This window comes from Sinocyclocheilus grahami, unplaced genomic scaffold (genome assembly GCF_001515645.1).
Source record: "Sinocyclocheilus grahami isolate Dianchi unplaced genomic scaffold, SAMN03320097.WGS_v1.1 scaffold27.1, whole genome shotgun sequence".
In the NCBI taxonomy this organism is placed as follows: Eukaryota; Metazoa; Chordata; class Actinopteri; order Cypriniformes; family Cyprinidae; genus Sinocyclocheilus; species Sinocyclocheilus grahami.
The window spans coordinates 1,348,992-1,362,527 of NW_015505206.1; the positions used below are offsets into that span (position 1 = coordinate 1,348,992).

At 36.4% G+C, this 13,536-nt stretch overlaps 1 protein-coding gene across 1 annotated transcript in view; it reads left to right on the forward strand.

Annotated features, from left to right (window-relative positions):
• LOC107568282 (signal transducer and activator of transcription 5B-like) overlaps positions 1-13,536 on the forward strand; it is a 26,921-nt gene that overhangs the window by 9,532 nt on the left and 3,853 nt on the right. Inside the window, exons 5-12 of the mRNA XM_016254217.1 lie at positions 4,864-5,043; positions 5,340-5,427; positions 6,143-6,265; positions 6,661-6,753; positions 7,600-7,854; positions 10,619-10,802; positions 11,880-11,931; positions 12,485-12,589. Of these exons, the coding sequence (XP_016109703.1) occupies positions 4,864-5,043; positions 5,340-5,427; positions 6,143-6,265; positions 6,661-6,753; positions 7,600-7,854; positions 10,619-10,802; positions 11,880-11,931; positions 12,485-12,589 (1,080 nt within the window). The remainder of the gene's footprint in view (positions 1-4,863; positions 5,044-5,339; positions 5,428-6,142; positions 6,266-6,660; positions 6,754-7,599; positions 7,855-10,618; positions 10,803-11,879; positions 11,932-12,484; positions 12,590-13,536) is intronic.

Here is a 13,536-nt window from a genome sequence, read left to right on the forward strand (position 1 = left end):
TGTGTGTGTGTGTGTGTGTGTGTGTTTGTGTTTGGTGCCTCAGGCTGTACAGTCACTGAAACACTGAGCTTAATGGAAACTGTGCTTTTAAAAACCATCAGTGTCTAAATGGATCTCCATCAACCTGAGAAGTGTAACGTTGGCTTTTTAACTATTTAACATAACATAGCAACATATCAAAATGAATCCAATTCGGATTACTACATACCAGTTAGAGATGTGGCCTGGTGAATAGTGCACATGCAATGACTACTGCACAGTGGTGTATAAAGTACCTGAAAACCATACTCAAGTAAAAGTACAGATATCTTACCAGAAAATGTCTTTGGTAGAAGTTGAAGTCACCGTTTAGAATATTACTTGAGTAAAAGTCTTAAAGTATTTATTGTACTTAAGTACGAAAAGTATTTTTTTATCTTAAAAAATTTACTTAAGTATTGAAAGTAAAAGTACAAGTAAATGCAAAATGGAAAAGAAGCAAATAAATTTGATTTTAAAATTAAAATTAAATTAAAATTATTTGATTTTGATGCAATATTTACACTGAAGCTCGCAGGCGGCTATGGTAAGCAAATGTTCAGACACAGCTTGAGTAGCAATATTGTGTTCAATTTTAACTCTTTCTTCCATTTTGTATTTTTGGATAAGAATAAGAAGCACTTCATCTGGTAATTAGTGTCTTTCATTCCAACATAAGAAAACATTTCTGGAATCTGCATCTGAAATAGCATTTAGATGGATTTACACAGTTTCTGAATCTCAGAGTGGACATGGATGCATTTAAACTGCAGTTACAGATGCATAATAATGTTTTGTTTTTAACATAAAACGTTGAATACTGATATTTAAAATTATTTAAAGGGGTCCTATTATGCTTTCACTTTATTTAGTCTAATGTTGCTGTTTGAGCATAATAAAGATCTACAAAGCTCAAAGACCATTTAAAAAGGAGATATTTTATTTAACAGAAATCACTTTTCAAAAACTACAACGAACGACTCGTTTGGACTACAACGCATATTTTCCGGGATTTGTGATATCACAAAGATCGACGAATGGGACGAGACCTGGTTGAGCTGCACTAGAGAAGGCAACGAGACACACTAGCTTTCCCAAGGCAGACGAACTTAAAGTGGTTACTATCATCCGGGTTTAAAATCGCGCTCCAAATTATTTGATTTTGATGCAATATTTACACTGAAGCTCGCAGGCGGCTATGGTAAGGGGCGTGACATTTCCTGACCAGGCGCCGAGTGCTGCCAATCACAACACACACTGGCCCAGCTAACCAATCACAGCACATTTCATATTTCAGAAGGTGGGCCTTCATTTGATACAGGAACTATTCCAGCCGTTCATGCCAGTGTTACAGAGCTGACGAGACGTGAGACGTGCGGATCCATCTGCAAGGCTTTATTGTGGAGAAGACAGAGACGGGGTCATGAAGCAGGCAGGGTCAAACAGGTATATGGTGGGCAAGACACAAGACCAGTCCTAGGGCTAGCGTGGGTCGACGATGGGCAGACAGAGTCAGAAGGGGCAAGACTAAGGGAGAAATCCAGGAAACCAGGCGAAGATCAGAAACCGGGAAAACAGCTAGGCTAGGGCTAAGGCTAAGGCTAGGGCTAAGGCTAAGGCTAAGACAAATGACTAGGGCTAAGGCAAATGACTAGGGCTCCGTAAGGTAGCTATCTCTAGGAGAGTGATAAACGCTGAAACAATACTCGGCAGAGGGAAGGGATCAGAGTGAGTGTTAAATAGTGAGGGAGTGATATGAAACAGCTGGGTGCAATCAGTGTAAACAGGTGTGTGCAATTCGTGCTGAGTGCAATCAGTGCAATGCATGATGGGAAATGTAGGCCGGGGTGATAAAACAAATCAAGACTTTGTAAAAGAGCATAATAGGACCCCTTTAAATCATGAGAAAATGTGAAATTAAAACAGTAGGTGACAGCAAGCGACTGTTAATGAGTGAGTCATTGAGATTCAACCGATTCATTCAAATGGCTGTTTCATTCAGGAACAAAACATTTGACTGTGTTAATGAGTGAATCACTGAATCATTTATTCAACCGATTAGTTAACAAAGCTGATTCATTTGTCGGCGCCGATGTCCTCATGGGCAGCGTGCCGACATGTAGTGCCATTGCGCTTCGGGCGTCCCGAGTTCGAGTCCTGGCTCGTGGACCTTTTCCCACCCCCCTCTCTTTCACCCACTTTACTTCCTGTCAACTTACTGTCCTATCTAAATAAAAAAGGCATAAAACGCCAAAAATAAAACTTAAAAAAAGCTGATTCATTCAATAAGTAAACACCGTCCATTGCTCAGAGACGCAAAACAGTGCTGTGATCTTAGTTTGGAACTATTTTCGTTGGCAAAATTGAGCAAAAATAAGCAATATTATGTCTAAAATGTAAGTCACTTATTGCTTTACTGAACTTGTATAAAATGATTATTAAACGAGTTCATGCTGATATCTGCAGAAAAATGGTACTCTTTGTGTGATATAGATTAAGTTAACTATATTAAATTCTATAAATATAAAAAGCATACAGAAGCATTTTTGCCGTCTACAATTTAGAATGCCTGAAATTTTTAGTTTTAATATACTAATAAATCAACGTGCGTGCACTCTGTGTGCGTGATTTGGTGATATAGCCTACTTGATAATGTCAGATCGCACATCATTACTTACAACAACACTTACCATGTTATCGCAGATGTTATACTGTATCGCACACCCCAGACTCGACTTGAGTGAAAATGAATCATCCGCGGTTGTGCGCGCACTTGTTTGCACAAACCTGCTTTCCTGCAGTCCGTGTTCTTCTGACTTCTGACCATTTTGTAGTAAGTAACCAATATGCTTCGAGGAAATATATCGGAGTAAAAGTATAAATTTTAATTAGGAAATGTAGTGGAGTAAAAGTAAAAGTTGGCTGAAATATAAAAACTCAAGTAAAGTACAGATACTCCCAAAATATGCTTAAGTACTGTAACGAAGTATTATTACTTCGTTACATTACACCACTGCTACTGCAAATGACTACTGACTAATATTAACCTTACCTCTAATTTAAAACACTTCATTTTTAGAAAATAAATACATAACTATATCAATATATAATTTTCATAAAAATTCATAGTTTTAGTAAACCATTTATTTTTTAATTATTTATGTGTTGTTTCTAAAATAAAAACTTTATGGTAACACTTTCTATGAAGCCCATATTTATAATACATAAGGGTACATACATGTATAAGGGTATTCTTAAGGCATTATAATGAATACATAATGTATTATAAAAAAAAACTTATAATATGTTATATCATCTTATAAATAATCATAACAATAATTATAATACATTATAATGCTTACGCATTTGTGGTTATAACATTTAAGAGTATGTTATTTATAACACACAACACCATATTAAATTTACTTTTACATTTATAATGGACTATATATCTTGACATTGTTTATTTAAGATCTGCACAGTATCTTACTGCATCTTGTAAGTGGTTAGGTGTGGAGTGTTATTTGAGTGTTCCCTGTGAGGCTAATATTCATTTTGATGTGAGCTAGTAAAATATTTCAACTGAAAAAAATGCAATGCTTATATGTTAGGTTACATTTTATTTTGATGGTCCCCTTAGTCTATTGACTATAAGCAACTTTGCAACTACGTCAACTAACTCTCATCAGAGTATTAGTAGGCTTAGGTTAAGGTTAGGGTAGGTAGAATGTTGACGTACTTGCAAAGTTACTTATAGTGAGTTTGTCTGTTGGGGACAGCTGTCTAAAGGGTACCATCAAAAGAATCAAACTGATATTACACATTCATCTGATCTGATATCTGATCTTATGGCTGTTTGAGAAAAAAAATATTACTATTATTATTACTATACTTATAAGTGGTCTTTGATTGCTTTAAGTAGCATAAGAAAGATGGCAAGATATGAGACTTTTAATACATTATAACTATGAGAAATATAATCCACTGTAACTTAAGTGGATACAACGTTCACTGTGTGTTAAAAATCATCATACTCTTAAAAGCTATAACCACAAATAAGTAAATATTATAATGCATTAAAACTGTTCTTATGAATATACGCAAGATGATATAACATATTATAAGTTTTTTTTATAATGCATTATGCATTCATTATAATGCCTTAAGAATACCCTTATAATGTATTATAAATATGGACTTCATAGAAAGTGTTACCAAATGTATTTATTAACTATTATGTATTTTATTTTTTAAAAGGCTTCCATCATGTTCAAATTACACCTGCATATTGTGGGGTTTTGCCCAAGTTTTATGCACTTTGCCAAATGTAAATTTAGATTTTCCAAGTTGAATGGAAAGCAGGAAAAGTGCTCATATTGGTGATATAATATTGGTTTGAATTTCTTTGATCAAAAATACAATAAAAACAGTAATATGGTGAAATTTTATTATAATTTAAAATAACTGTTTTCTATTTGAATATATTTTAAAATATAATTTATTCCTGTGATGCAAAGCTGAATTTTCAGGATCATTGGTCTTCAGTGTCACATGATCCTTCAGAAATCTATTATGAAATCAGAATTCTAATATGATGATATAGTGCCCAAGAAACTTGGGTATTTTTTAATCAATGTTGAAAACAGTTGAGTAAATGACTTTGGATAATGTCACTTTTGATCAATTTAATGCATCCTCGATGAATAAAGGTATTGATTTCTTTAAAAAAAACTGACCCCAAACTTAGTACGGTAATGCACATGTGCTTTTTATTTATTTAGATATACAGTATGTTTTATGGATATGGATGTACAGTAAATACGTGTGTGTGTGTTTTGTCTGCAGTACCTTCATCATCGAAAAGCAGCCTCCTCAGGTGCTGAAAACACAAACTAAATTTGCGGCAACAGTGCGTTTGCTGGTAGGTGGCAAACTGAACGTGCACATGAACCCACCGCAGGTCAAAGCCACCATCATCAGCGAACAACAGGCCAAGGCCCTGCTCAAGAACGAAAACACCAGAAAGTGAGCATAAACACAACACATTGTATTTAGTAACTCCTCTGGGTGTTGTTGATGACTCACTGTGAACTGGCCTAATGCGCCCGGAGCTGCTAAAACAAAGCATGTTTCACCAGAAGCCCCCTGATACATCATCCTACTGTACATTTACTAACGCACAATTTTTATGCACAAACCCAATTTTGACCTGAATTTGTCATTTAATGAACCTAGATCTTGGTTAAAATGTCCATCTCCATTTTTTTGTACGACTGTATGCAGAATAATATTTTCTGTATTTGTATGTGTCTGTCTAACAGTGACAGCAGTGGTGAGATCTTGAATAACAACTGTGTGATGGAGTACCACCAGACCACAGGCACTCTCAGTGCACACTTTAGAAACATGGTGAGTGCAGTGTGGCCGTTTAAAGTCTGACTTTAGAGAAAACTCCTATAAGATGAGTGTGTGAACTTGACTGAAGGGGTTTCTAAGTACACTGTCAGCCACCATTTAAGTTTATTCATAATTTACTCTGTACCTGCTTAGAGAACAGAGCTCTATTCTCGAGTATGCATCAACAATGAATTCAGTTAAGCAACACATGACCCTGTAAAGCCTGTCATATAAATCAGTACTCATAAAAATAGAACAGCTTATTAAACCTTTAGATAGATATGATATAATAGGTTGTACAGGGTAGCAATTTATGAGCAAAATATCAAACCAAGTAGTATCTCAGCACTAATGTTTCTTTTAAGAAAATAATTACATTTCTGTGCATTTATCAACCAGAAAGTCTCCAAATAATGCTGCCTTAATTTGTGCAGTATATTATATTTTAAAATTAAAATGAAGTCCAAATTAAAAATTACTTGTGAAATATTTCACTTCAAAAGTGCTTATGCTTTTTTTAAACTTTATTTATAATGAACACTTGGTTAGATAATTTATCTGATTTTACAGTCCTATGTTTTTTTATGCAGTGAATGACATTTGTAAATGTTGCTTGAGTACTTTTTTGGGGGTGTTTTATGTGATAGTGACTCGTGATAAATAAATGTAACTGCTTATATTAAAGTACATATATATTTTTCTCTATTCTTTCTCATGTGTCCTGTAGTCTCTGAAGCGGATCAGGCGTTCAGACCGTCGAGGGGCGGAGTCTGTTACAGAGGAGAAGTTTACCATTTTGTTTGAATCACAGTTCAGTGTTGGGGGAAATGAGCTGGTATTTCAGGTTAAGGTGAGCAAATCACCATTAGTAAACGTTATCTGTCAGGAACCACTTAAAGCAATGCAGCAAAAATATAACAGTTCAATTTCAACGATCCATGCATTAATGACTGTGTAAAATTAGAACCAGTGTTACATTTCAGTTCATTTAGTCAAAATTGATTTTGCAGTAAAAAGCAAACAATTATGGTTTTTATATTAGTGCTGTACATTACTGTTCAGTGTTTGGTGTAGTACAATTTATTTCTGTGATTCTAAAGCTGAATTTTCAGCATCATTACTCCATTCTTCAGTGTCACATGATCCTTCAGAAATCATTCTGTGCTCAAGAGCACCATAATATATGATAAAGTAATTTACAACTCGTTTCATTAATTTTTCTCATCCACTCATTTCTTCCCCCAGACTCTCTCTTTGCCTGTGGTGGTAATTGTCCATGGAAGTCAAGACAACAATGCCACGGCTACCGTTCTGTGGGATAATGCATTTGCTGAACCGGTGAGTTACTGAAACATCAGTGCATCTTTTGGGTGGAAGGTGTAGAGGTTAAAGTTCAGGCCATCATTACTGTGCCCTTGAGCAAAAATACTTAATACCAGGTCGGTTGTGCCTGCAATAGGATCATGAGGCCATTGTATAGCGATATCACATGAAAGTCATGGAAACAATTTCCAAGGTCATGTGGCAATAAATAAAGGTCCTATAACTTAACTATGTTAATCATCACGGCCCTGCCTTGACAACACGCAAGACTCATTCTCCCAACCATACATAATGTAATTTCTCTCCCACTCACCAGGATCTCAAACTCCCCTCAACAAACCTGTCATGTTTCATAGCGTGGGTGTTTATTGGATGGCTGGTGGCGTATGACTCATATCCCTTTATTCTACATACTCTAGCCTTATTCTCTTTAAAGGAACAGTGCATCCATAAATTTAAATCCTGTCATTACTCACCCTCACGTGATTTCAAACCAGTACTTTTTCTACCCTGGAACACAAATGGAGAAGTGAGAGAATAACAATAAAAGCATTATAAAAGTATTCCATAGAAGTCCATTCAGGATTTGCAGGGTTTGTGTAAAATAGCAGATCATCATGAGTTACCAATATGGTTTTCTTCAAGGCAGCAGTATACAGAATATGATAGATATTTATGCAAATCAAGCAGGATGTGACGAGTGAAGGAGTTGATGTAATATATCCCTCTATGCTGTTGCTTTCCTAAAAAGACAACCTTAAAACCAAAGTGATTGTGACCCACTGAGAACCTGCCTAATGAGACACTTTCTAACTGTAAAAGAATGTATGATAATGTACTCATTTTCTTGTTCTCTCTCAGGGACGGGTGCCTTTTATTGTGCCCGACAAGGTGTTGTGGCCGCAGTTGTGTGAGGCTCTGAATATGAAGTACAAGGCAGAGGTGCAATCAAATCGAGGTCTGTCTGAGGAGAATCTTGTCTTTCTCGCTCAGAAAGCCTTCAGCAGCTCCAGCGTCAACCCGGAGGACTACCGCAACATGACCATTACCTGGTCGCAGTTTAACAGGGTAAATACGCTACTCGCGCTCAACCACTGTACTGAACTAAATGACTGTGTTTAGCAGGTCAAAACTCCTCTGTACAATCTATTTGCTATTTGACCCCCATAAACCAACAGTCAATTAGTTTTAGAATGTTTTATCCACTTATTTTAGTGTTTTCTTTGACTAGATAGTTCTTTATACACAAACACACACACTACTGTTCAAAAGTTTTGGGTGAGATTTTTGTTGAAAGAAATATCACCAAGGCTGCATTTATTTGATCAAAAATACAGTAAAACAGTAATATTGTGAAGTAGTTTTACATTTTGAAATAGCTGTTTTCTATTTTAATATGTTTTAAAATATAATTTATTCCTGTGATGGCAGTAAAGCTGAATTTTCAGCATCATTACTCATGTCTTCAGTGTCAGATGATCTTCAGAAATCATTCCAATATGCTGATTTGCTGCTGAAGAACCATTTCTTATTATTATCAATCTTGAAAACATTTGTTCTGCTTATTATTGTGTGCGTTCTTCAGTTTGGAACGACATGAGGCTGAGTAATTAATGATTTTGTTGTTGGGTGAACTATCCCTTTAATGTATCCTTCAAAATATCTTACAGATCCCAAGCTTTTGAAACTGTTTAGTAGGCAAAGTAACTGCCAATACTGGTTTTGAAATGTAAGTTACGGTTTTAAAATAAAATATCAGTCATAATGACACATTCCATGCTGTCACAAATCAAGATCCCTGCATTCAGTTGCGCTCGGTATTGAATATAATTAGTTTTGTACTTCAGTATTACTCATAAAATCATGGTTTTGACAGCTGTACATGAGCTTTGATTAAGCTGAAAGCAGTATGGCCTATTATTTTGTAAAAATTCTGACCGTGACTGTGACCTGCTGTTTGTTACCCAAAAGCACCACCGTTATCGAGCGACGTTCTAACATATGGTTTAATCCCAAACTAGTGTCTCCTCGTTCTGACTTTGTATGAACTTGCTGATTCTCAAAATAAAAAAATGGAATCGATTTTGTTTCATAATTGATGAACTTTGCAACATTGACACTGTTATTGAAATAAATCAAATAAATAAATACAGAACTAAATTGCTGAATTTAGTTCAGTGAATTGAAATTATAACTGCTTTACAACTGAAATAATTTTTTTCAAAACTGATTAATTTTGCAGCATTAAGACTCTTATTTTCCTGCTTTTCTCTGTATTGTATACAATACTATGTAAATAAATGTGACTTGACTATTTATTTCCATGTCTAAATTAAATTCTAAATTCCGAATTTGAACCCGATTGTACATGTTCAAGAGACATCCGTGTGTTTGTGATCTGCCATGCTAACTGTTGAAACGGTCAGGACATAGGACATTGTGTTCTAAGAAATAGAGTGATTAAAGTGAAAGAGATGAAGATGAACGCTTCCTGTCTTCACTCCTAAGTAATGTGACTTTGCTTATGAATCACTGATTAAAAACAGAATGAACATGAGGCAGTGGATCATGCTCTCGTTCAGGCAGTCATGCCTGTGTTTCTTAAGCCCCGAATGTTCCCTTTACCCCCCACACACGTCTAGCTGTTTACTGTCTGATTCATGTCAACTCCATGTCCATTTCCAATGAATGCGTCACTTACGAGGAACACGTACCAGGAATTCAGCAGATAGTTTTTTTCATACTTTCATCATGCTTTAATTTCCATAACTGTTAAAACGTCTGTGAGCAAACAAGCTTCAAACATGCTTTGATGTTTTAGTCTAAGACGTGCTACTAAGGCTTATTTAACACTTTCTTTACACACACTGTATAAAAAGTTAATCTATTTAGGTAAATATTGTAAGTGAACTTAAGGGGATGAAGAAATGGACAATTCTCTGATTATTTACTCACCCTCATGTTGTTCCAAACTTGTGTTTCATTCTTCTGTGCAACATGAAGATATGAGAAGAATATTGGTAACCAAACTGTTATAGTGACCACTGACTTTCTTTATATGGACAAACAAAAAAAATTCTCAAAGTATCTTAATTATTATATAATAGTATATATAAAGTATAAATGATGACAGAATATTTATATTTGGGTGAACTATCCCATAAAAATGTTTCATTATCATATTATACATCCCTAATCTAAACTTAACAACTACCTTAGTAACTATTAATAAGCAGCAAATTAGATGTTTATTGAGGTAAAAGTCATAGTTAATGGTTTGTTAATAGCGAGAATTGGACCTTAAAGTGTGACTGTATCAGCTCTATACAAAGTGTTCCCTTTTTATATCACATTTCTCAAGTTACTAAATATGACAACAAAATCAGCAATAGCAATTTAATAGGTAAGCTCTTGAACGTCAGAGATGTGAAGACCTGTACTGAGAGGTCAGAAAAACACACAGAGACAGAAGTGTGTGTGTACTTACTCTGGCACTACTTGTTTGATCTGTGGTTTGACGTATTCGTCCACAGCTTTAGCGGGAGAGGAGGGATAAAGTTGTAAATGTAAATTAAGCCATATTGTTTTTTCATGCCCTTGTCAGTGCCTACTGGGAAAAGGTCTAAATTAACTGAACCACATAAAAAAAAAACTTTATTTAAAAATAAAAGTTTTTATTACTATTTTGTAGTAGAAAAGCTGCATTGAGATGATTCAGTTTTGTTTCTATTGTACTGTATGTTTTTAGAACTTACAGAATACAAATTTAGGTAAATCTTTGGTTGTTGTGGTTTTTTTCCCAGCATCATTTATTTAGCATCGTTATATTTACTGTGCATGTTAGTCTTTTAAACCTGATTTGTTTAAAACTCGTTGAAAACTTCTGTGTGTATTTGTGTTCTTCATAGGAGAAAGGATGGTGTGGAACCTCATGCCATACACAACCAAAGACTTCTCTATCCGCTCCTTGGCGGATCGCATCAGCGACCTGAATCATCTCCTGTTCCTCTATCCTGACCGGCCCAAAGACGAGGTCTTCTCCAAATACTACACCCCTCCGCTGTGTAAGCTTGATCTCTAATTATCTACATATTATTCATCTTTTTTGACATTATATACACACACACACAGACTATCATTCAAAGGTTTTGGGGTCAGTATATATTTTTTTTTTTGTGACCGTAAAGATAATTGTAATGTTATGAAAGATTTTTGTTTCAAGTATGTTAAAAATGTCTAAAAGCATCTTTTAGTCATCAAAGAATCATGAAAATCAAAGTTTCCACAAAAATATTAAGCAGTACAGCTGTTTTCAAAATGAATAAAAAGATGATATTTTGAGTACACATCATATCAGAATGATTTCTGAAGGATCATGTGACACTGAAGACTGGAGTAATGCTGAAAATTCAGCTTTGCATCACAGGAATTAATTAAATTTTATAATATATTAAAACAGAAAACAGTTATTTTAAATTGTAAAAATATCATAACATATTGCTGTTTTTATTGTATTTTTGATCAAATAAATGCAGCCTTGACATATTTCAAAAACTGAAAAAAAATTTGCAAGCCCAAACTTTTGAATGGTAGTGTATGCATTTATTTATTTATTAAAATATTTATTAAAAATGATTTATATGCACAAATATTACATTAAACATTAAAGGAGTTTTGAAATCTAAGAGAACTAAGAGTGTTAAAAGTTTCGAAATGATTTACTTAAAAGAACAATATGAACCGATTCATGAAAATGAATTAAACTTACCATCTACTTTGAAATCAGGGACACTGTAAAACATCTGTTTTTGCACCTGTATACTCACAAGTCACGACACAAGGAAGGATTGTGAAACTAGTATAACAACACCATCCTTAGGAAAATAATTGTCGTATTAAAAGCACATTAAAATCATCACAGTATGCACAATGTTGCTTATTTTTTAATAGCCTGTAAAAATCATTATATGTACATTGCTAGCCTGTGTGTGTTTATGTCCTTGTGTTTAAATGAGAGTGTAACACTCTTGACTAATCTAGCGTCTTTGTGTTTGTCTGTGTGTGTTCTCATTCACACACAGTGTGAGTCAGTGTTATGTTATGGTTTAGGAATAATCTGTTTATCTTTCCCTCCTCTCCAGCTAAAGCTGTGGACGGATACGTCAAACCACAGATCAAACAAGTAGTGCCAGAGTAAGTACACACACACACACACACACTTCTGTCTCTGTGTGTTTTTTTCTGACCTCTCAGTACAGGTCTTCACATCTCTGACATTCAAGAGCTAACTTGTTAACTCCAGGCGGTAAACCTAATTGCACACTAGCATATTAGCGCTGGCCGGGCTCTGTGGGCAGTTATTGGTTGCCATGGATACTTGAGACTCTCGTTCCACTCCTCAGCATATACTTAGCTTTGTTAGCCTCATTAGCAGCATTATTTATCCATAGGTGGACGACCCCATTGGTCTTGTTAGTGAGCCTTCCACTTCGGTCAAACTCAGCAGGGAGTCGTACACCATCAGACTCAGATAATTCAGTTCTTCTCATCAGCATTCTGAGGGAGCAATTATCAATTTAGCTCTTCATTTTGAGGGTTAGCAAGAGCTCTGACCGCTAGCACCTGCTAGAGTGTGTAGAGTAGTAACAAGCTGTGAACTAGAGCTGAACAGAATGAATGAGCTTTTGTTAGTTATTTTTGAAGCTTTCTGAAGCAACTATTTATGTGTGCGTCTGTGTTCATGCAGGTTTACGACACCCAACCCCGACCCTGCAGCAAACCCCACCTACATGGACCATGCGGCATCTCCAGCTGTCAATCAACCACATGCTTATGGACTCTATCCTCCCATGTGAGTGTTTCTGTCTGCCTGTATGTTTCTGCATCAGGGTTGTTATTAACTAAAAACCCAAACTAATCAAAATAATTTTCATTAATTGAAATAAAATGAAATATTACAAAATTAGAAATGCTGCTTTGGCAAATAACACAAATAAAATAAGTTGAAGTAGTAATATTTCAAAAATTGAAATGTAAATTTTTTTTTAAAGCTACATGTAAAAATTACAAAAAGCACAACATTTTTATTATTTAAGTAATTTGAATATGATTCCCAGTATATGTGTCACGCTACGGTGGAATGAAACGCACAAGGAAGATGATGAGCAATGCAAACAGTCTTTAATAAATCCACACAAGGGTAAATCCAGGACAGAACAGGCAGGAGCACACATAGGGACGTAGTAGACCGGACAGGTGGTGGTGAAGCCCGAGGCGGAGAGCCAAAGATCCAGGGCGACGGGGAGGATCCGGAGGGCCAAGGCAGAGCAGATGGCTCCGGCGACCGAGGCGGAGGCAGGGATCTGGAAGGCTGCGGTGGAGCTGGAGCGACAGAGGACCAAGGTGGAGCCGGGGTGAAGGAGGAGCCTGACGGAGCAGGAGGGATGGAGGGATGAGGTGTAGCCGTAGGAGTGGAGTCCCGAGGTGGCGGATGGTCGACCAAGACCAAGGCTGAGCTGGAGGGAGCTAGGAGCCATGGTGAAGCCGCTGGGTCGAAGGGCCGAGGCGGAGTCTGGGACTCAGAGGCTGGAGGCGGAGACAAAGGATCCTCCAGCCACGACGCCGATGGAGACTGGCAGACCCGCGGCGATCCCACTGCACGGATGGTGAGCTGAGGGGCTGCCAGGAGACAGCGGAGGCGATGGTGAGGACTGATACAGAGGAGGTGGGAGAGGGAGGCTGGGCGGGAGTTCAGAATGCTCAGGAGGATTTGACAGTGTGTGCTGCCCACACACACAC